At 39.7% G+C, this 23356-nt stretch overlaps 1 protein-coding gene across 3 annotated transcripts; it reads left to right on the top strand.

Annotated features, from left to right (window-relative positions):
• Positions 1-3746: 3746 nt before the first annotated feature.
• Positions 3747-23293, top strand: KLRK1 (killer cell lectin like receptor K1). 3 transcript variants are annotated; one of them, XM_059680934.1, is made up of 8 exons: positions 8460-8537; positions 9667-9769; positions 12311-12418; positions 16366-16458; positions 16672-16707; positions 17408-17559; positions 17862-17965; positions 22952-23288. In XM_059680934.1, the coding sequence occupies exons 2-8, from the start codon at positions 9727-9729 to the stop codon at positions 23067-23069; spliced, it is 654 nt and encodes a 217-aa protein (XP_059536917.1). In that variant the 5' UTR covers positions 8460-8537; positions 9667-9726; the 3' UTR covers positions 23070-23288. The 3 variants fall into 3 exon arrangements, with proteins under 3 accessions (XP_059536919.1, XP_059536917.1, XP_059536920.1); XM_059680936.1 differs by lacking the exons at positions 8460-8537; positions 9667-9769 and adding an exon at positions 3747-3837 and having other exon boundaries at positions 22952-23291; XM_059680937.1 differs by lacking the exon at positions 8460-8537 and having other exon boundaries at positions 9715-9769; positions 22952-23293.
• The last annotated feature ends 63 nt before the right edge of the window (positions 23294-23356 follow it).

Raw genomic sequence — 23356 nt, 5'->3', positions numbered from 1 at the left:
TTTCTTCTTCAAAGTGCCTATGTGTATTATTATTATAACATTCACAAGAAGCTCCAATTATTTTGTAAATAAACTTTTTATTTCAGAATACCTTTAAATTTACAAAAAAATTGTAAATCTAGTACAGAAAGTTCTCATATACCCTATATACTCAGTTCCCCTTATTTATTAAGTTATATTAGTACTAGAGGCCCGGTGCATGAAATTCGAGAACTGGGGGAGGGAGGAGTGTCCCTCAGCCTACCTGTAACCTTGCCAATCTGGGAACCCTCGGGGGATGTCCTATTGCCGGTTTAGGCCCGATCCCTGTGAATCCAGGCCTAAACCGGCAGTCAGACATCCCTCTCACAATCTGGGACTGCTGGCTTCTAATTGCTCACCTGCCTGCCTGCCCTAACCACTCCCCTGCCAACCTGATTGATGCCTAACTGCTCCCCTGCCAGCCCAATCACCCTCAACTGCCCTCCCTTGCTGGCCTGGTCACCCATAACTGCCCTCCCCTGCTTGCCTGATTGCCCACAACTGCCATTCCCTGTAGGCTATCTTGTGGCTGTGGGCACCACCATCTTTGAGGGTGAGGCAGTCAATTAGCATATTTCTTCCTTATTGGCTGTGGGCGCCACCATCTTTGAAGGCGAACCAGTCAATTAGCATATTCTTTCCTTAATGGCTGTGGGCACTGCCATCTTTGAGGATGGGGTAGTCAATTAGCATATTCCCTCCTTATTGGCTGTGGGCTCTGCAATCTTTGCAACAGTGTAAGGGTCAATTAGCATATTCCCTCTTTATTAGATAGGATGGTACATTTGTCACAGAGAACTGATGATATTAATGCACTATTAATAAATAATGTACTTTATTCAGATTTTCTTAGTTTTTACATAATGTTATTTTTCTGTCCATTATCTCATCCATTACATTTAGTCATTATATCTCTTTAGGCTCCTTTATCTGTGATAATTTCCTTATCATTTTATAAAGTAGCACAAATTATGAGTAGCTAAAAATCAGAACATTCAGACATTAATTATGTTCTTATTCTGCATAAGATTTGTGATATGGTTTTGAATAATAATGAGGAGTAATATAATAAGTGATGTTCACAAGTAAAAAATAAGAAAAGGGACCAGAGATTGATCTGAGACACCCACCTATATAAAAAATGAAGATAATAATGGCCATAATTGACCATATGGCTAAGCAAAGGATGATTTATCATAGAATTTTTATTTTGTATACATTTTACATTTTCAATGTTAGATCATGTATGGATACATATGTAGACATCTATACTAATAAAAGGCTAGGTGGTCCTCGCATCCTCACACGTGACGTTGTCACAAGATGGTCACCACAAGATGGTCACCACAAGATGGCCACATTCACAGTGGAGGCAAAGCCCAGTGGCCACTCCACGTAGTGAGGCCGGGTTTCTGCGGGTCTGAGTGCACGGAGGAGGCTGGTCCAGGCGTCTCTGCCACCTCACAGGGAGGAGGCCGGTCCTGGGGGAAGAGGGGGGTCACAGCAGGGAGGGCAGTTGTGGGTGATTGGGCCAGCAGGGAAGCAGTTAGTCGTCATCAGGCCGGCAGGAGAGTAGTTAGGGGGCGATCAGGCTGGCAGGCTGAAGCTGTTAGGGGCAATCAGGTAGGCAGGCAGGCAAAGGGTTAGGAGCCAGCCATCCCAGATTGTGGAGGGTGCAGGCCGGGCTGAGGAACACCCCCCTAACCGCAGCACACAAATTTTGTGCACTGGGCCTCTAGTAAATATATGTCTTTGTGATTGTGCACATATTATATCTAATAAGGAGGGAATATGCTACTTGACTGCCCCGCCCTCAAAGATGGTGGCGCCCACAGCCACAAGATGGCAGTGCCCAGTCCCCTCAGCCCCACCAGGGTGGCAGGCACAGCAAGGCCGGGCCCACCCCCAGTCGGGCCCAGCCACTCTGTGCACCTGACTCCAGAGTCCGCCAGTACCCTCAGCCCACCAGCCGCCCAGGGCTGGCCTGAGGCACAGGTAACCAGGGCAGGCTGAGGCTTGCTCTGCCAGCAGTGGAAGCAGCAGGGGTGTGGTCGGGCGTTGCCTTCCCCTGATCGCCAGGTCACCTCTCGCCCCTGAAGTCTCCTGGACTGTGAGAGGGGGCAGGCCAGGCTGATGAACTCCTCTCTAGTGCATGAATTTTCATGTAAAATTATATAATTTCAATTTACATGACACAGCATACTTGATTCCACTCAAACTTATGTGCACAGGATGATTAAAAACTTTAATTTTCTTTTCTGTTTTCTTTAACACAGTTAATTTACAACCATTTTTCATAACTTTTTACGTTTGATTCAGAAGGAGATTATGTAATCTTACCACCTGCTTCTCAAAACCTTGGGACACTTTTTATCACTGAATTCAACATTTATAAATCATAAAATGCTATTAGGACCTAATATTTATTTCACCAAAAATCTTCTCTGTAGTGAAGAGACAGATGGGAGTACTATGATTTATGCGCTTTTTTTTTCCAACAGGAAAGTGAGGTTAGAATAACTGTCAGTTTTTCTAAGTTGATTGAATATCTCTTCTTAAAGTTCTAAATTGGGAACTCAGGACATTGCACCACTTTCAATTTTTAACAAGAAGCATGACGATCCTTTTCTGATCAGGTACGTGTGCATGTGTGTTTGTGTGTGTGTGTGTGTGTGTTTGTGTGTGTGTGTGTGTGTGTGTTTCTAACATTATTATTTAAAAAAGGAGAAACTCTTGAGGTTTAAACCTCAAGAAAGTATTTCCAAAAATATTTACACAATAAAGTAATTTTAATTGTTTTTTAGGTGGTAATATAGAATTGCTCATGGCAAGGACTGCTATTACTTCCAAAGTGTAGTCTTTCTCACTTTATTCAATTATAGATAAGTAGGATATATTTTTTAAAGAATCAAAAGTTAAGATGAGCCTTTTCTCTAAACAAAACCAGAAGAATGACTCTTAACATTTGGGAATTTAAAAAAAAATGAATTTCAATTTGAATTTTCATCTTTATGAGTGTTGTACTCTTATGCAAGGCACTTATCTTACATGATAGACAACTTTACTTAGAAAATAAAATAAATTATATCTGTTGCTTTCAATTATCATGTTTAAATATGAAACTAGTTTATTTTTAAAATCTAAGCACTATGCATATTTATTAAATAGCTATTATTTTCCAAGAGTTCTTCTACACACTGAAAATGTTAGTATGTAAACAAAGGCGAGATTATGTTTGTTAATGATAATGCTGATAATAACTTGTAAATAAGTAAAAAGATGATAGGGACAGAAGTTGAATTAATATGTACTAAGAAAAGACATTCAACAAAAATTCATTTACGTACCTTACCCAAATTTACCTTGCAAAGAAAGCAATTATCACCAAATAAAATAAATTTGTACATATAAAACTATCATTCAATGTCAATGATGGGAACATTTTTAATTAAGTATCTTAAAGTAGGTGAATTTAAACGAACTCATATATTTTTCCACTTTAAAAATAATTGTTTTTTAATTTATAACAAAAATAAATTTTAAAATAATTTTGCATTCTTTGATATGAGTCTTCATTTTCTTTCTTCCCTTTTTATAACTATATGCCTAGGGGGAAATTTTTCTGTATTCTCACTTCTCCCATAAAGTAGATGATCACCTCACTGGAAGAAAACAGAAAGCAATTTAATAAAGGTGTGATTTTATTTTATTCAGGAACGTTTGTACATGAAGACTTTGGATTCATCTCTGTGGTAGATAAACAGTCATAATTCGATGATGGGGCTGGTCGAGATCAGTGGGCTCCGCACAGCATGGGTATGTACTAGTACTTTCCACATAAATATATAGTTTGGCCTGTGTGTAATTTCAATATACTCATAATTTGATATAAGCATGTAATGTGTAGAAAAGCAATTTATTCGTATTGACTTATGTTCATTTTATGTTCATTTTACATTATGTTAATATTATATTTTAAATCTAGTCTCAAAAGCTTGAAAGGTTTTTTCCTACCCTGAAATAGTGACAACACCAGAATTTTTAGTTAAAAGAAATGAACTTAATCCAACTTTCAGCCGTCTCTAGTATTGAGATCTGGGACAATCCCCCACCTCTCTGTAAATAAATATTCTTTTCTGGGAAGTAGAGATATAAAACATATGACATTTATCTTAATAGATTTTATGATATTGAAATAAAATGACATGTATTTGAATGTGCTTCTAAAACTAAAAGTACTATAAATTACTCACAGTTGGTAACATTATATTAAACTAGGGACCCAGTGCACAAAATTGTGTGCAGGTAGGGGCCCTAGGCATAGCCTGCAATCAGGGCCATCTTCTGCCTGCTCGCCAGTCCCCAGTCCTGCCCCACTGCCACCACCCACCCGGTTTCCCTTGCCAGTCCCCAGTCCTGCCCCGCTGCTGCCACCCACCCGGTTCCCCTTGCCAGTCCCCAGTCCCGCCCCACCGCTGCCACCCACCCTGGTTCCTCATGGTTCACTATTCACCATCCAGTGATCTGAGCCTGCAGGCCAGGGGGAGGAACCAAGAGGTGATCAATGTACCTCATAGCGACTGTTAGAGCAGTCGATCTGGTCAGTACTCCATTATGGTCACTGGGCTGTTATTATCTAGGATAAGCAATAAAATATTGGCCACCTCTAAGATTCAATTTCTGAATTCATAAAATAATGCCTACTTTCTTCATATTTTTAATAATTAACTTACATATTATCTGTACAATGTTTTAGCTTAATTTTAGTTATAAAAAGTAATTAACATTAGCATTCTATATAAGAAAGAGGTAATATGCAAATTGACCATCACTCCAACATACAAGATACCCATCACCATAAGGTCAAAGATGGCCACCACAAGATGGTCATCAGGGAAGGCATTTGGGAGGGATCAGGCCTGAAAGGGAGGGCAGTTGGGGGCGATCAGGCCTGCAGGCAGAGGCTGTTAGGGGCAATCAGTCATATATATCCTATCTAATAAAAGACAAAAAGGGTAATTAACCGTACCTCCACTATGCTTCCCATTGGCTAATCAGGGTGATATGCAAATTAACTGACAACCAAGATGGCAGCTGGCAGCCAGGCAGCTGAAGCAAACAGGAGGCTTGCTTTCTCCAGTGATGGAGGAAGCCAAGGTTCCCCGCCTGCCGTGGCCTGGCTCTGAGCTCCAGAAGCAACAATGTTTCAATCATAGAAGCTAAACAAACCCCAGATACCTGCTTTCAGCTGGCCGCGGCCTCAGAGCTTGAGCAAGCAGGACAGCAACTATGTTTCAATTATAGAAGCCAAAGAAATCCAAGATACCTGCTTTCAGCCTGCCACGGCCTCAGAGCTGGAGTGAACAGGACAGCAACAATGTTTTAATTATAGAAGCCAAACAAACCCCAGATACCTGCTTTCAGCCAGCCAAGGCCTCAGAGCTGGAGTCGGCTCTCAGCTCCAGTGACAGCTATAGAAGGTAAATAAATCCCAGAATAAAAAAAAATAATAATAAAAAAAGGAGAGGTTGGGAGCTTCAGTCACCTGCCAGCCTGAAAACAGCCCTCAGCCCCTCACTCAGACTTGCCAGGCACCCCAGTGGGGACCCCTACCTTGAAGGGGGTATAACCACCTGCAAACAGCCATCAGCCCCTCATCCAGGCTGGCCAGGCACCCAAGTACGGCCCCCACCCTGACCCGGGACACCCTTCAGGGCAAACCAGCCAGCCCCCAACCGTGCACCAGGCCTCTATCCTATATAGTAAAAGGGTAATATGCAAACTGAACCTAACAGCAGAAAGACTGGGAATGACTGGTCATTATGACACACACTGACCACCAGGGGGCAGACGCTTAATGCAGGAGCTGCCCTCTGGTGGTCAGGGCACTCTCACATGTGGGAGCTCTGCTCAGCCACAAGACAGGCTGATGGCTGCCAGTACAGCAGTGGTGGTGGGAGCCTCTCCTGCCTCCTCAGCAGGGCTAAGGATATCTGACTGCAGCTTAGGTCTGCTCCCCGCTGGAAAGTGGACATCCCCTGAGGGCTGCCAGGCTGTCAGAGGGATGTCTTTTTGCCTTCTTAGGCCCAATCCCCCGGGGAGCAGGCCTAAGCCAGCAAGTGGTCATCCCCCGAGGGGTCCCAGACTGCGAGAAGGCACAGGCCGGGTTGAGGGACCCTCCACCCTGAGTGCACAAATTTTTGTGCACCGGGGCTCTAATATATATATATATATATATATATATATATATATATATATATATATATATATATATATATATATAAACTCCAGGCCTCTAATCTAATAAAAGAGAAACATGCAAATTGATCATATCTTCGCTACACCCCAAGCCATGCCCACTAGCCAATCAGAGGGATTATGTGCCAATTAACCCAACCAAGATGGCTTCCGGCAGCCATGGAGCTGGAACAAGCAGGAGGTTTGGCTGCCCTGGTCGGCTCTGGCCTCCACTGAAGGCAACAAAGTTTCTGTTATAGAAGATAAATAAACCCCAGATACCTGCTTCCAGCCAGCCTCCACTGGGAGCTTGGGTAGCTGGAAGCTGTGGCAAGCCTGCAAACATCCATCAGCTCCTCACTCATACTGGCCAGGCACCCCAGCAGGACCACCCCCATTGTGAAGGGACTGTGGTCAGCCTAAAAACTGCCATCAGCCCCTCACTCAGGCTGGTCATATCTTCATGGGGTGAGGGTCCCCGCTGGGGGCCTTGGCAAGCCTGAAAACAGCCATCAACCACTCACCCAGGCTGGCCAGGCAACCCAGTGAGACCCCCACCATGATCTGAGAAACCCTTCAGGGAAAACCAGCTGGCCCCCACCGTTCACCAGGCTTCTATCATATGAAGTGGGGCCTTGACTTACAAGTGTCCTGACTAACGAGTTTTTCGAGATTTGAGCCATCTCTTGGCCGATTTTTTGCTTTGAATTGAGTTGCGAGCTAAAATTCGGGTTACAAGCCAGCTTCAGATACCCCACCGCTAGTTGGCACAGCAAATGTCACAGTGATTTGACATACGAGTAATTTGAGTTACGAGCTCCATCACAGAACGAATTAAACTCGTAAGTCAAGGCTCCACTGTATAATAAAAGGGTAATATGCAAATTGACCCTAACAGCAGAACGACTGGGAATGACTGGTAACTATGACACTCACTGACCACCAGGGGGCAGACACTCAATGCAGGAGCTGCCCTTTGGTGGTCAGTGTGCTCCCATAGTGGGGGCTCTGCTCAGCCACAAGCCAGGCCAACGGCTGCCAGTACAGCGGTGGTGGTGGGAGCGTCTCTCGCCTCCTCAGCAGCATTAAGGATGTCTGACTGCAGCTTAGGCCTGCTCCCTGCTGCCAATTGGGCATCCCCCGAGGGCTGCCGGGCTGCCAGAGGGATGTCTGACTGCCAGCTTAGACCCAATCCCCCTGGGGAGCGGGCCTTGGCCAGCAGGTGGTTATCCCCTGAGGGGTCCCAGACTGAACGAGGGCACAGGCCGGGCTGAGGGAACCCCCTCCCCAAGTGCACAAATTTTTGTGCACCGGGCCTCTAGTATCTATTAAGGAGGAAATATGCTAGTTGCTACCTCACCCTCAAATATGGTGGAGCCCACAGCCAATACAAGATGGCAATGCCCAGTCCCCTCAGCCCCGCCAGGGTGGCAGGCAGAGCAAGGCCGGGCCCACTTCCAGTCGGGCCCAGCCACTCTGTGCGCCTGCCTCCGGAGTCTGCCAGTACCCTCAGCCCATCAGCCTCCCAGGGCCGGCCTGAGGCGCAGGCAAACCTCGGATGGCAGCAGACCAGCCACCCAGGGCTGAATTGAGGCACAGGTAACCAGGGCCGGCTGAGGCTTGCGCCTTGGGCAGTGGCCACAAAAGAGGTGTGGTGAGGTGTCGCCTTCCCCTGATAGCCAGGTCCCCTCCTGCCCCTGAGGTGTCCTGTACTGTGAGAGGGGGTAGGCCAGGCTGAAGGACTCTGCTTCCAGTGTATGAATTTTCATGCACTGGGCCTCTAGTATGTTTATATACATGAAAAATATCTATAAATCCAATTTACATGATAAAGCATACTTGATTCCACTCAAACTTATGTGCACAGGATGATTAAAAAGTTTAATTTTCTTTTCTGTTTTCTTTAATGCGGTTAATTTACAACCATTTTTCATAACTTTTTACTTTTGATTCAGAAAGAGATTATGTAATCTTAGCATCTGCTTCTTAAAACTTTGGGACGCTTTTTATCACTGAATTCAATATTTATAGGTCATAAAATGCTGTTAGGACCTAATATTTATTTCACCAATTAGCAAAATCTTCTCTGTAGTGAAGAGGCAGAAGGGAGTACTATGATTTATGCTTTTTTTTCTTTTCAACAGGAAAGTGAAGTTAGAATAACTGTCATTTTTTTCTAAGTTGATTGAACATTTCCTGTTTCAGTTCTAAATTGGTAACTCAGGACATTGCACCACTTTCAATTTTCCCAAGAAGCAGGACGATCCTTCTCTGATGAGGTGCGTGTTTTTTTGTGTGTGTCTGAATGTGCACGTGTGTGTGTGTATGTGCATGTATGTGTGCGTGTATGTTTATGTGTGTGTGTGTGTGTCTGTGTGTGTTTCTAACACTATTTTTTTAAAAAAGGAGAAACTCTTGAGGTTTAAACCTCAAAAAATATTTCCAAAAATATTTACACAACAAAGTAATTCTAATCGTTTCTTAGGTGTTAAAATAGAATTGCTGAAGGCAAGGAGTGGTATTACTTCCAAAGGGTACCCTTGCTCACTTTATTCAATTATAGATAAGTAAGATTCGTTTTTTTAAAGAATCGAAAGTTAAGATGAGCATTTTCTCTAAACAAAAGCAAAACAATGACTCTTAACATTTGGGAATTTTAAAAAAATAAATTTCAATTTGAATTCTCATCTTCATGAGTGTTGTTCTCTTATGCAAGGCACTCATCTTACATGATAGACAACTTTACTTACAAAATAAAATAAATTATATCTGTTGCTTTCAATTATCATGTTTAAATATGAAACTAATTTTATTTTTAAAATCTAAGCACTATGCATATTTATTAAGTAGCTATTTTTTTCCAAGAATTCGTCTAGACACTGAAAATGTTAGTATTTAAACAAAGCTGAGATTACTTTGATAATGATAATGCTGATAATAACTTGTTGTAAATAAGAAAAGGGATGGAAGTTGAATTAATATGTACAAAGAAAAGTAATTCAACAAAAATTCATTTAGGTATCTTACCCAAATTTACCTTGCAAGGAAAGCAATTATCACCAAATAAAATAAATTTGTAAATACAAAACTATCAGTGATGGGAACATTTTTATTAACTATCTTAAAGTAGGTGAATTTAAACAAACATATATTTTTCCACTTTAAAAATAATTGTTTTATATTTTATAACAAAAATAAATTTAAAAATAATTTTACATTGCTTGATATGAGTCTGCATTTTCATTCTTTCCTTCATATATATATATATATATATATATATATATATATATATATATGCCATGGGGAAATTTTTCTATATACAACTTCTCCATCAAAATAGATGATCACCACACTGAAAGAAGACAGAAAGCAATTTAATAAAGGTGTGATTTTATTTTATTCAGGAAGGAACGTTTGTACATGAAGACTTTGGATTCATCTCTGTGGTAGATAAACAGTCATAATTCGATGATGGGGCTGGTCCGAGATCGGTGGGCTCCTCACAGCATGGGTATGTACTAGTACTTTCCACATAAATATATAGTTTGGCCTGTCTATAATTTCAATATACCCAGAATTTGATACAAACATGTAATGTGTAGAAAAGAAATTTATTCTTATTAACTTATGTTCATTTTACATTATGTTAATATTATATTTTAAATCAAGTCTCAAAAGCTTGAAAGGTTTTTTTCCTAGCCTGAAATAGTGACAGCATCACAATTTGTAGTTAAAAGAAATGAATTTAGTCCAACTTTTAGCAGTCTCTAGATTTGAGATCTGGGACAATCCCCCACCTCTCTGTAAATAAATTTTCTTTTCTGGGAAGTAGAGATATAAAACATATGACATTTATCTTAAAAGATTTTATGATATTGAAATAAAATGACATGTATTTGAATATGCTTCTAAAACTAAAAGTACTATAAATTACTCACAGTTGGTAACATTATATTGAACTAGGGGCCCAGCGCACAAAACTGTGTGCAGGTAGGGTCCCTAGGCATGGCCTGCAATCAGGGCCATCTTATGCCTGCTCTCCAGTCCCCAGTCCCGCCCCACTGCCACCACCCACCCGGTTCCCCTTTCCAGTCCCCAGTCCCGCCCCACTGCCACCACCCACCCTGGTTCCCCGTGGTTCCCTATTCACCATCCAGCGATCTGAGCCTGCAGGCCAGGGGGAGGAACCAAGAGGTAATAAATGCACCTCATAGCGACTGGTAGAGTCGTTGATCTGGTCAGTACGCCATTATGGTCACTGGGCTGTTATTATCTAGGATAAGCAATAAATCATTGGCCATCTCTAAGATTCAATTTCTTCATTCATAAAATAATACCTACCTTCTTCATATCTACACTAATAAAAGACAAACATGCAAATTGACCATAACTTCGCTATGCCTTAAGCCACACCCACCAGCCAATCAGAGCAACTATATGCAAATTAACCCAACCAAGATGGCGGCTGGCAGCCACAGAGCTGGAGCAAGCAGGAGGCTTGCTTGCTCCAGCGATGGAGGAAGCCAAGCTTCCCCGCCTGCCACAGTCAGCTCTGAGCTCCACTGAAAGCAACAAAGTTTCAATTATAGAAGGAAAATAAACCCCAGATACCTGCTTTCAGCCAGCCATGGCCATGGAGCTGGAGCGAGCAGGAGTGGGTTGCCCCTGGTGATGGAGGAATCCAAGCTTTTGCAGGTCTTTGCTAAAGGCAACAAAGTTTCAATTATAGAAGGTAAATAAATCCCACAGTAAAAAAAGAAAAGAAAAGAAAAAAGGAGAGGCTGGGAGTTTACGTCACCAGGGGGCTTGGCCAGCCTGAAAACAGCCCTCAGCCTCTCACCCAGACTGTCCAGGCACCCCAGTTTTGGACCCCCCACACTAAAGGGGTGTGACCAGCCTGAAAACAGCCACCAGCCCTTCACCCAAACCTCCATGAGGTGAGGGTCCCCACTGGGGTGGACATCCTCTGAGGGGTCCCACACTGCAAGAGGGCATAGGCTGGCCTGAGAGACCTCCAGAGGGCACAAATTTTTGTGTACCAGGCCTCTAGTGTTTAATAATTAACTTACATATTATCTGTACAGCTTAATTTTAGTTATAAAAGGTAATTAACATTAACATTCTATATAATAAAGAGGTAATATGCAAATTGACCATCACTCCAACACACAAGATGGCCACCACCATATCGTCAAAGATGGCCACCACAAGATGGCCAGCAGGGGAGGGCAGTTGGAGGGAACCAGGTCTGCAGGGGAGGAAAGTTCGGGGGAACCAGGCCTGCCAGGATTGGGCCTAAATGGACAGTCAGACATCCCTCGAGGGGTCCCAGATTGAAGAGGGTGCAGGCTGGGCTGAGGGACACCCCCACCCCCCCGCCGCCATGCACTAATTTTGTGCACCAGGCCTCTAGTTTTATTTATAGAAGGCTTTTACATACTTAATAATTTTGACTACTTCAAGAATTACTTCTTTTTTTTGCTCATAAGCAAGATTCTTTGTCACTATCCTAAAGCTTTAGACTACTATTTTATTTTTTGTATATCCTTCACTGTGAAGAAAATTAGACACACTAGCCTTTATTGTGGCTGACATTGTTGATACTAAGTGCATATTATTTTATTTCACTTTTAAAAATAGCCATACCAGGTTGTGTTGACATCCTTTGTTCCTTCTTTCCTTTCTTTCATTTTTGTTCAATTTGTGAAGTTATTAACTTAGTAAATGGCCTTTGTAAAATAAACATGTCTAACTCCCTAAGTAAGGCACTGTCTTTTTCACTATACTGTGTCTTTATTTCAATGTTAAATTTTATTACACATTAAGAATTAACTAGTTTTAATAGCACATAGGATCTTCCTAAACATATTTTGCTATTGAATAAATATAATCTTATTTATACTACAAAGTGTAAAAATCATAATGAATTAACATAAAACAAACCTAAATTGATGTTATACTTCAAAAAGAAATGGCAAGTTAAGGCTTATAAAATTATAACCCAAGTGACAGAAAGGCCATTACTCATCCTGTCTAAATTGTTTTTCTCCAGAGACACATGAATCCCATAATTATAAATTTAAACTTGTAAATCATGCTGCTTCTACACCACGGGAGAAGAAAAGATCCACATTAATCACAAATACATGTGGAGAAAACTGTAAGTAATATATTTCATTCATCATCTTGAGGTGAAAATTGGGAACTCTGTGGTTATCAGTGGTAAACATTCAGTATATTTTACCTTTATGAGAAAAGCAGAAATGAGATTTAATTCTAATATAATATTGGAATATACAATAAAATGAGCAAAAACTATTTGTAGAATCTTTCCATGCCTTAAAAATTATAAGATTATCATAATAATGACAATTGAGACAGCAATTTCTAAGGGATCACTGAACATCTAGCTGTAAGGAGGAGTAAATAGAAATGGAAAACAGAAAAGATATACAAAATATTCTTCAGTGTTATGTATTTGAATAATATTGCAACAAACATTTCTGTGTGGTGAAGACGATATGCTCTCTATCCTTTATCAAGGCAGAGTATGATAGAAAATGAAGCCTGAAATAGTTTACACAAAAAAGGAAAACAACAGACTAATCTCATTATAAATTTAAATTAAATCAGGGGTGGGGAACGTCCAGCCCACAGGCTACATAAGGCCTGAGAAATCATTTGGTCTGGCCCTGCCAAGGCGTTAGGGGGGACTCAATTAAACGTTTGACCAAATATAGCAGGGTAAGTTTTAAGTTGATAATTTTGTATGGCCCACGAATGATGTTATAAATATCCAAATGGCCCTTGGCCGAAAAAAAGGTTGCAGGCCCTGAATTAAATGTTAAAAAATAAATTATCATCAAATAGCAACACTTTCAAGAGTTAACTATAGAAATGAAAATGTGCTAGATGTAATAATCAAGGATTATAGATCATGTGCATAATGCTGAAAAGGTTTTGGATAAAAAATCAATACGAATTATTTTTTTTAAATTAGTTTTTAGAGAGAGAAAGGGAGTGGGGAAGAGAGAAACATCCATGTGAGAGGGAAAGATTGCTAGGTTGCCTCCTACACGCCCCCTAGTGGAGATCCAGCCTGAAACCTGGGAATGTGCCCTGACCAGGAAAAGACCTACAACCTTTTGGTGCACAGGGTGGCGCCCACCCGACCAACTGAGCCACACCAGCCAGGGCTCAATATGAATTCTTAATTCAAAAGTGCTTAACTTTTAAAATATATTCTATTGATTGTTTACAGAGAGGAAGGGAGAGGGATAGAGAGTTAGAAACATCGATGAGTGAGAAACATCAATCAGCTGCCTCCTACACACTCCCCACTGGGGATGTGCCCGCAACTAAGGTACATGCCCTTGACCAGAATTGAACCCGGGACCCTTGAGTCTGCAGGCCGATGCTCTATTCACTGAGCCAAACCGGTTAGGGCAAGAACTTAACTTTTAAAACCATTAGAACATAAGCCCTACTTTAAGATTTATGTTCAAAAGCTATCATTATACTTCTTGATAAATGTTAATAGCATTTTCATTATAGTTAGAAAAAGGCAATAATTTTTAATATTATTAGTGATTAACATTGATTGCTTTGTTGGTGCTAGCCAACATACATAATCAAGAAAATAAAAAAGCAAATAATCTGAAATTAGAATAAAAGGCAAAATTAATATTATTAGCAAAAAAATATATGATTTTAAATATTTTAAGAGCCCTTAAAAGCTTCATGCCAAAAAATTACAAACAGTAAGGAAATCTGATGTGTGGATTTGTTTAAAAATAATAGGTAAAAATTAACTGTCTACTAAACTACAAAAGTCAGGAAAATGTGATAAAAAGGAAAATGCCATAAGGCCAAAAATCAGACATAAACTATTTAATGAAAAATACTGGAAGTAAATTTATTACTTTAAAATTGTACAAATGAACATAAAATAAGACATACATAATGGAAAAAGACACTATTCAAGGATAAAAGACAGTTTAACGATGTAAGTTATCTCTCTATACATTTACTGTGATTCTGTTGGAATATATATTTAAAATTGGTTTCAGAGAGAGATTAAGAGGAAAGGAGAGAGAGAGGGAGAGAGGGAAAGAGAGAGAGAAAAGCAAAACATTGAGAAACATCCATCAGTTGCCTCCCATAGGCACCCAACTGGGATCAACACGAAACCGTTTTGATGTATAGAGCAATGTTCAACCAACTGAGCAACCAGTGGGGCTAATGTACTATATTTTAACATAGTAGGTTCTTGAAAAGCTCATTTTAAGGTTTTTAAGGCATAATGAAGTGAAATGATTGATAATATATTTTTTAAAAAGAAATGTAATATAATATTGTGGACACTATAAGTACTCAAGTATATTATTAAAGAGGGATATTTTATATGTAGTTTGAGTGGAAAGACAAATTAGAGAATATAGGAAAAATTTAAACACATAAGAATGTATTATATGCTAAAGGTAATATTTCATATCAATGAGAATATATTGATTTATTCACTAAATAGGATTAGAAAAATTCAGTAACCATTTGGAAAATAAAATTTTTTATAAATTTGAGTTTCTACCTCATTTATTACACACACACATACACACACCAAATAGACCCACTTAAAAAAGGAAACTATATAACTTATGATGGAAGCTTTATTTTATAAACTCAAAATAAACAAAGCATTTTATTAATATCAAACAAGATTAATGGTTTGAGCAAGTCAACTATTATCCATTTAAACACCCCTAAGTATCATAAGTTAAGTTAAAACAAAAATGAAATCTAAGATGAATATTGCAAAACATATGACAAGAAATGAACTAATATTCTCAACTTAAAAGTGAGAAAAAAACTTACTTAATACAAATATGAGAAGTCTCAAAGAAATAAAATAAGCACATGACAATCATAATACAAGATGTGTAATCCTTTGTTGTCTTTTTATTTATAACAAGAAAAATGAAGTTATAAAATTTTAAATAATATTGGTCATCAGATTTATATATTTAAAAATCTAAATAATGTTTAATGCAGAAAAAAAGAGTGAGCAAAAAGGCTTTTAAATCTATATTTGGGCCGAAACCGGTTTGGCTCAGTGGATAGAGCGTTGGCCTGCGGACTGAGGGGTCCCAGGTTCGATTCCGGTCAAGGGCATGTACCCGGGTTGTGGGCACGTCCCCAGTGGGGGATGTGCAGGAGGCAGCTGATCGATGTTTCTCTCTCATCGATGTTTCTGACTCTCTATCTCTCTCCCTTCCTCTCTGTGGAAAATCAATAAAATATATTAAAAAAAAATCTATATTTGGTACAACATTAGTTGATAGAGCCTCTTTGGACTGAAATTTTCAATCTTTACAAAAATTTTTAAAAAAATGTTCTTTGACTCAGTAATAATTCTTATGGAATTTTTCCTAGAGGGTTACTAAAACAGTTGCATGGGTGTGTATGAAATATTATGTATATAATTATTCCTTAGTGAAAACTAAGAAACAATTTAAATATGAATTGGAAAAATTTCAAAGTCTTTCAATAATAAGATTTTTGTCCATATAGCAATAAAACACAATGCAAGCAGCTATTTATAAAAATTTGACAGCTTCATGAGACATGATTAGAATAATGACTAGGGTATTCTCTTAAGTAAAAATAATCATAAAATATTTTGTATAGTTTCTTAAATATATGTTTTTAAAAGGGGTTTAGAGAAACTGTCCATTTTTCTCACACTTGGAAAGAATGCATTCATCTTCTGGCAGAATTCCCACTTAAACAACACACATATAATGCCTGCAATTTCTGTGCTTTCTTTTTTAATACAGAGGCATTTGGGATTGGTGTCACAGAAATTTTAAAAAATGTAAATTTAACCATGAGTTATTCTGGGGAACTTGCAGAGAGAGAAATAGGAGAAAATAGTAGATTTTAAAATCCTATTTTTAATAATTTACAAAGTGCTTATTTTACCTGTCCTGAGAAAATATATGAGGAAAAAACACTAGTATCACTCCTACATAGAAAACACTCTAATGTCTACATTAAACATAAAAATACCAGAACCCTTTCTGCTTTTTCTCACTCTTTTTTCTTTAACAGCATCTGCATTTTTCCTTACCCGGTGCATTGCTGTAGCTCTGGGAATCCGTTTCATTGTAATGGTAACGATATGGAGTGCCATCATCATAAATTGTAAGTGATAACAGAGACATAGATAGCATTGCTGATCTAACGAATGTACTACATTACTTTGATTAGTATTCAGCAGGACAGAAACATAAACTAGCAACATTTCATGTGCCTTTATATTTTAGCTATTAGTCCAGAAACTTGTCATATATTTTTATTTTTGCTTGAACTATGTCACAACACATAACTTTCCAATAATTATGATTATTTTAACAGCGTTATTCAACCAAGCAGTGCCAATTTCCTTGAACGGTAAGAGAAAGTTTTCTAATATCTGGAAGCACAAATTGCATGTATCTGTGTATACAGGGGTTTAGGCATGTATCCAATGCTGCTGACAGAAAAGTTTATAAGAAAGATCATGTATTATAGAAATCTACACTTGAAACCTATATAATCTTATTAACCAATCTCACCCCAATAACTGTAATAAAAAGAAAATGTAAAAGAAAATGAATTCTGGTCCACAATTCACTATTCCATTTTATTTTATTTATTTTTTTAAATACATTATTGATTTCTTACAGAGAGGAAGGGAGAGAGATAGAGAGTCAGAAACATCAATGAGAGAGAAACATGAATCAGCTGCCTCCTGCACACCCTTACTGGGGATGTGCCCACAACCAAGGTACATGCCCTTGACTGGAATCGAACCTGGGACCTTTTAGTCCTCAGGCCAATGCTCTATCCACTGAGCCAAACCAGTCAGGGCCAATACTGCTTTTTAAATTTTATTTTATTTTTTACAGTGAAGGAGTAATTTTAAAAAGTAGAAAACATAGTTTTGGCATATCTATCTAGAAATATAGACATATGTCAGTGGGTATGACCATAATGGTCTAATATTTGGAATTGTAGAGTTAGAATAATAAAAGTATTTACTTTGTCTCAAAAAAAATCTAATATAATATTTAGACATGTGCAGAATTAATAACATATTCTCGCTTTCTAGAAAGTTACTGTGGCCCATGTCCTAAAAACTGGCTATGTTACGGAAACAACTGCTACAAATTTTTTAATGAGAGCAAGAACTGGTTTCAGAGCCAAGCTTCCTGCATGTCTCAAAATTCTAGTCTCCTGAAGATATATAGCCAAGAGGACCAGGTAAAATATTGTTTTAATTCATCTGCCTATATTCAGTCCTACCATATGTGGCAACTCTCTGGAATATGAACCTGAAATATAATAGAGGCACAAGGCTCTGATACATCAACTCCATATTCTTCTATATTAAAAATAAAAAATCACAAAAATTGCAGGAATTATATAGTATATGTATTGTTGAAGTTAGAATTCTGAAAGAGGACAGAATGCAGTTTCCTCAACTGTGGGGAAAATGATTAAATGATTATAGCCTTGCATTTAATACAATTCTGAGAATTGACTTTATTTGTGATTTCCAATAGGATATCTTTAAATTGCTAAAGTCCTACCATTGGATGGGACTGAAAAAGAATTCCACAAACGGAAATTGGCAGTGGGAAGATGGCTCCATTCTGGCTTCCAATCAGTAAGTCTGTACCTATAGTAGGTCTCTTGTTGTGGATTTGCCTCTAAGCTATTCCTGTGATCACTGAACCACCACATTTTCCTTGACATAATGCCAGGACATCCCATATGCCAGTGGCTGGCAAACTGTGGCTTGCGAGGCACATGCAGCTCTTTGGCCCCTTGAGTGTGGCTCTTCCACAAAATACCGACTTCTGCGCATGGGCCACGAAGTTTCAATCTCACTGTATGTGCATGTCTGCATGTGGTATTTTGTGGTAGAGCCACACTCTAGGGGCCAAAGAGCTGCATGTGGCTCACCACCTGCAGTTTGCCGACTACTGCCATATGCTAATACAGTCAGTCCAAAACTGCCATATGCTAATGGAGTCAGGCCTAGATTTAGTACATTGGGAAGCAGCCAGTACCCATAAAAATGAGTAAAATTAAGTGTTTTCTATGTGCTAAATACTGTGCAAGCTACTTGCTATGAACATGTGTGTGCAAGACATTGTATGAGCAGAGGCTCTTTTTTTTCTTACATAAATACATAGTAGAGAAACAGATGGATCTAGAGGTCCGGTGCACAAAAATTTGTGCACTCGGCGGCGTCCCTCAGCCAGGCTTATGCCCTCTCGCAGCCTGGGACCCCTCAGGGGTTGTCCACCTGCTGGCTTAGGTCCGCTCCTAGGGAGATCAGGCCTAAGCTGGCAGTCAGACATCCCTCTGGCAGCATGGGAGCCCTTGGGGAATAGCCACTTGCCAGGCGTAAGCTGCAGTCAGACATCCTTAGCACTGCTGAGGAGGTGGGAGAGGCTCCCACCACCACCGCTGTGCTGACAGCTGGCAGCCTGGCTTGTGGCTGAGCAGAGCTCCCCCTGTGGGAGTGCACTGACCACCAAGGGGCAGCTCCTGCATTCAGAGTCTGCACCCTGGTGGCCAGTGTGTCATAGATGGCCAGTCATTCCCAGTTGTTCTGCTGCTAGGGTCAATTTGCATATTACCCTTTTATTATATAGGATAGAGGCCTGGTGCATAGGTGGGGGTGGGCTGGTCTGCCCTGAAGGGTGTCCTGGATCCTGTGGTGCCTGGCCAGCCTGGGTGAGGGGATGATGGCTATTTGCAGGCTGGCTAAGCCCCCCTGCGGAGACCCTAACCCCATGGTGGTTTGGCCAGCCTGGGTGAGTGGCTTAGGGCCGTTTTCAGGCTGCCCTCAGCCCCTTCAGGGTGGGGTCCCGCTGGGGTGCCAGCCACTTTGGGTGAGGGGTTGATGGCCGTTTTCAGGCTGGCCACACCCCCCAGCAACCCAAACTCCAGCCTCTCCTTTTTTTCTTTATCTTTGTTTTCTGGGATCTATTTATCTTCTATAATTGAAACTTTGTAGCCTTGAGCGGAGTGGAGTGCCAGCCAAGGCAGGCGGGAAGCTTGGCTTCCTCTATCACCAGGGGCAACCCAAGCCTCCTGCTCTCTCCAGCTCCATGGCCAATGCCATCTTTGTGACGGTGTGATGGAGTAATGGTTAATTTGCATATTATCTTTAATTAGATAGAATATGTTTAACTATTTAAGAGACTGCCAGACTATTATCCAAAAGGCTTGTGCAATTTTACAATCCGATTAGCAGTGTCTGAGACTTAAGAGTTGCTCAACATCTTAGTCAATAATTGTTATGATCAGTTTCTTAAATTTTATCCATTCTAATGTGTATAGGGGTTTGAATTTTGCATTTTCTTCATGACTAATGATATTGAGCATCTTTTCTGTGCTAATTTAACATTCATCTTTCAATTTTTTATTTAATTAATTTCTGCTCTGATCTTGAGTCTGCAGACCGACGCTCTATCCACTGAGCCAAACCGGTTAGGGCTCTGCTCTGATCTTTATTATCTTCTCACTCAGGGTTAACTTTTCTTTCTCTCGTTTCTTATCACAAAAATTAATATATGGGTAGGATCCATATATTAGATATTTTCTAATCAAAGCATTCATGCTATTAATATTTGAGATGATTCTGCAGCATTCCCACATTTCTGAGCTATTTATTTACATTTTCATTCATTCCAAAATAGTTCTAAATTCCCTTTTACACTGTTCTCTGATGCATGAAATTTTCAAGTGTTAGTTTATAACATTTGAGAATTTCCCAGAGATATTTGTTATCAATGTCTAATTGCATTTTGATCAACAAACATACTTTGTCACTTGAATCTACTTGCAATTATTGATATTGGTTTTTATGGATCAGACTCTGATCTATCTTTTTTTTAATGTTAACTCTATTACAGATGTCTCCCATTTTCTCTCCCTTTTCTTTTCTCCACCCCACCTAGGCCTTCATCACATTATTTTTCATGTCCATGGGTTAAGCCTATCTATACTAATAAAAACGTAATATGATAATTAAACTAGACAGCCAAATGACCTTCTGGACATCATTCCAGACATCCATCTGGACTAAGCTAAGGTGGCAGGGGCTGAGGCAGAGGCAGTTAGGGATGATCAGGCAGGCAGGGGAGCAGTTAGGGGCATCAGGCTGCCAGGCAGGCAGAGGCAGTTAGGGGTGATCATGCAGGCAGGCAGAGTGGTGAGGGGAATCAGGCAGGCAGGAGAGCTGTTAGGGGCATCATGCAGGCAGAGTTAGTGAGGGGTGATGAGGCAGGCAGGCAAGAGGATAGGGGCGATCAGTCAGGCAGGCAAGTGTTTAGGCATGATCAGGAAGGCATGCAGTGGGGTCGGGGTGATCAGGCACACAGGCAGGCAGAATGATTAGGTGCAATCAGACAGATAGGCAGAGGGGTTAGGGGCAATCAGGCAGGCAGGCAGAATGGTTAGAGGTGAACAGGCACACAGGGAGAGTGGTTAAAGGTGATCAGGCAGGCAGGCAAGTGGTTGGGGCAATCAGGCAAGCTGGCAGGCAAGACGTTAGGAGACAGCAGTCCCAGATTGGGAGAGGGTGCAGGCAGAACTGAGGGACTCCCCCACTCCCCGTGCATGAATTTCATGCACCAGGCCTCTAATATGTATATATATATATATATATTCTTTGGTTGATCTCTTCCCATCCTCCCAATCTTCCTTCCCTCTGAGACCTGTCAGTCTGTTCTATTTATCCATACTTCACATTCTATTTCTGAAATTTTGTATGGGTCCCTGTATAACTTAGAATTGATCTGTATGGATGACAAAAAAGTTTGTTCTCTGGGACTACTCATAAGATTTTGTATCATTTTATCTCACTTTTATCCACACTGCAAGTATAAAAATCCAGTTTGTAAATAAAACAACTAGCATACTAAACTTCTGTTTATGAATGTAACAAATACTGATTGAGTGCTGCCCGATTTCCATAAACTATGCAGAGATAACTACAGAGATGAATAGACCATAACTCTTTTAAAAGCTTCACACTTTAGTTAGAAATATAGTTAATAAGTAAAGCCCATGTAACCCATATTCTGGCAGAAATGTGCTGAGAATGGCATAGGTAAACAAACACAGAAATTAAAAAAACACATGAATAGAGTTAGATTAGAAAGAATGACCTTCTAATGTGCATAGATTGAGACCAACTAAGAGCTGTTACCAAATATGCCTTAATTTTGTTCCCTTATAGTGGCTAGTTGTTTCTGTTTAGACAGAAATAATGATCTCTTCCTTTAATATATATATATGAAATCAGGCCACAGTCCTTTAGTGGTGTCAACTTCATATGGAAGTAAAATCGTCATTCTTTCCTCAAACTTATCTTTCCTACCTGTTCCTGGCAGAAAACAAATCATTATTTATTACATTCACTATATAACTACAAAAATACTGAAATCCTCGAGTAAAATAGATATACATGTATAATTGTGCCTAACCACACACACACACACACACACACACACACACACACACACACACACCCTTATGTATGTGTGTATATACTGGAGGATTTTATAATAAAATTTTTATAATTTTTAAATTTAAAAAAATTTAAATTTTTAAAAGTAAAATTGCACATATCTGAAGAATATTGCACATTTTTCACAAAACATGACATAGAATTCTGAATTTATTTCTAACCAAATATTTCTTTAAAAACATTTTAAAGCTTTTATTTCACACTAGAGGCCCAGTGCACAAATTTGTGCACCAGAGGAGACCCTCAGCCTGGCCTGCAGGATGGGGCTGAAACTGGCTCTGTAACATCCCTGAGGGGCTCCGAATTACCAGAGGGCACAGGTCAGGCTGAGGGGCCCACTGGGGAACAATCAGGGTTGGGGCGGGACGAAGGAAGTTGGTCAGCTGGGGAGGAACTGCGGGAGGGCTCCAGGATGTGTCTGGCCCATCTCGCTTAGTCCCTACAGATTGGAGCATCTGCCCCCTGGTGGTCAGTGCACATCATAGCGAGCGGTTGAGTGGCCTTAGCATATCATTAGCATATTACACTTTGATTGGTTGAACGGTCGACCAGACACCTGGACACAGCATATTAGGCTTTTATTATACAGGATGGGTACACATATAAAGAGATTCCAGACTTTCTACATTGACTAATTTCCAGTATATAAAAATAGTAGCACAGCCCTAACTGGTTTGACTCAGTGGATAGAGAGTCAGCCTGCGGAGTGAAAGGTCCCAGGTTCGATTCCGGTCAAAGGCATGTACCTTGTTTGCGGGCACATCCCCAGTAGGGGGTGTGCAGGAGGCAGCTGATCAATGTTTCTCTTTCATTAATGTTTCTAACTCTCTATTCCCTCTCCCTTCTTCCTGTAAAAAAATCAATAAAATATATTTTAAAAAATAAAATAAAATAGTGGCACCTAATTTATAATAGAATGCATTTTTTACTTTTATTACATCAGTTTGGTTATATTTTGCTTATCTATAAATTTAAAAGGCCAGGCAAAGTTCATAATCTGCTATAATGATATTATTTTAGTACCTATATTTAAGTAAAGAGTATTTATTTATTTTTCTGCATTAATGTAATCATACATGTAAGTTGTTTTTCTCTCTAATCTAGAATAACAATGGTTGACATGGCAAACGGAACCTGTGCAGTTTACGGTTCAAGTTTTAAAGGTTACACAGAAAACTGTTTAACTCCAAACATATACATCTGTATGCAGAGGATTGTGTGAAGAGTTTGTTATTTATAAAATATAAAGGATTTCAAAATAAAAAAGCCATTCTCTGACTTTCTTCATGAAGAAAACTTCCAGAAGAAAATGCCACCAATATTTATTAAATGTTTTTTCATCTGACATGCCGTAAACCTTATACTTGCAGCAAATAAAAACTAACAATTAAATACTTATCCTCTGTAACAATGTTTCATTTATTTTTAAATTATTGTGTGATGAATAAATTCATTTTTAAGTTTAATAAACTGTTAATAATACTTATGGTAGAACTAAATTTTAAACTA

This window comes from Myotis daubentonii, chromosome 2 (assembly GCF_963259705.1).
Source record: "Myotis daubentonii chromosome 2, mMyoDau2.1, whole genome shotgun sequence".
In the NCBI taxonomy this organism is placed as follows: domain Eukaryota; kingdom Metazoa; phylum Chordata; class Mammalia; order Chiroptera; family Vespertilionidae; genus Myotis; species Myotis daubentonii.
Note: the sequence above shows the minus strand (reverse complement) of the source record. Positions and strands in the feature narration are given on the sequence as shown.

What these genes read in the sequence shown, in the direction of transcription:
- KLRK1 (XM_059680937.1), top strand. Translation starts at nt 9,727, where the DNA reads ATGATGGGGCTGGTCCGAGATCGGTGGGCTCCTCACAGCATGG. An exon ending in GAGTGCCATCATCATAAATT is followed by an intron (nt 16,459 to 16,671) that starts GTAAGTGATAAC and finishes TTATTTTAACAG; the next exon opens with CGTTATTCAACCAAGCAGTG. An exon ending in TATATAGCCAAGAGGACCAG is followed by an intron (nt 17,560 to 17,861) that starts GTAAAATATTGT and finishes GATTTCCAATAG; the next exon opens with GATATCTTTAAATTGCTAAA.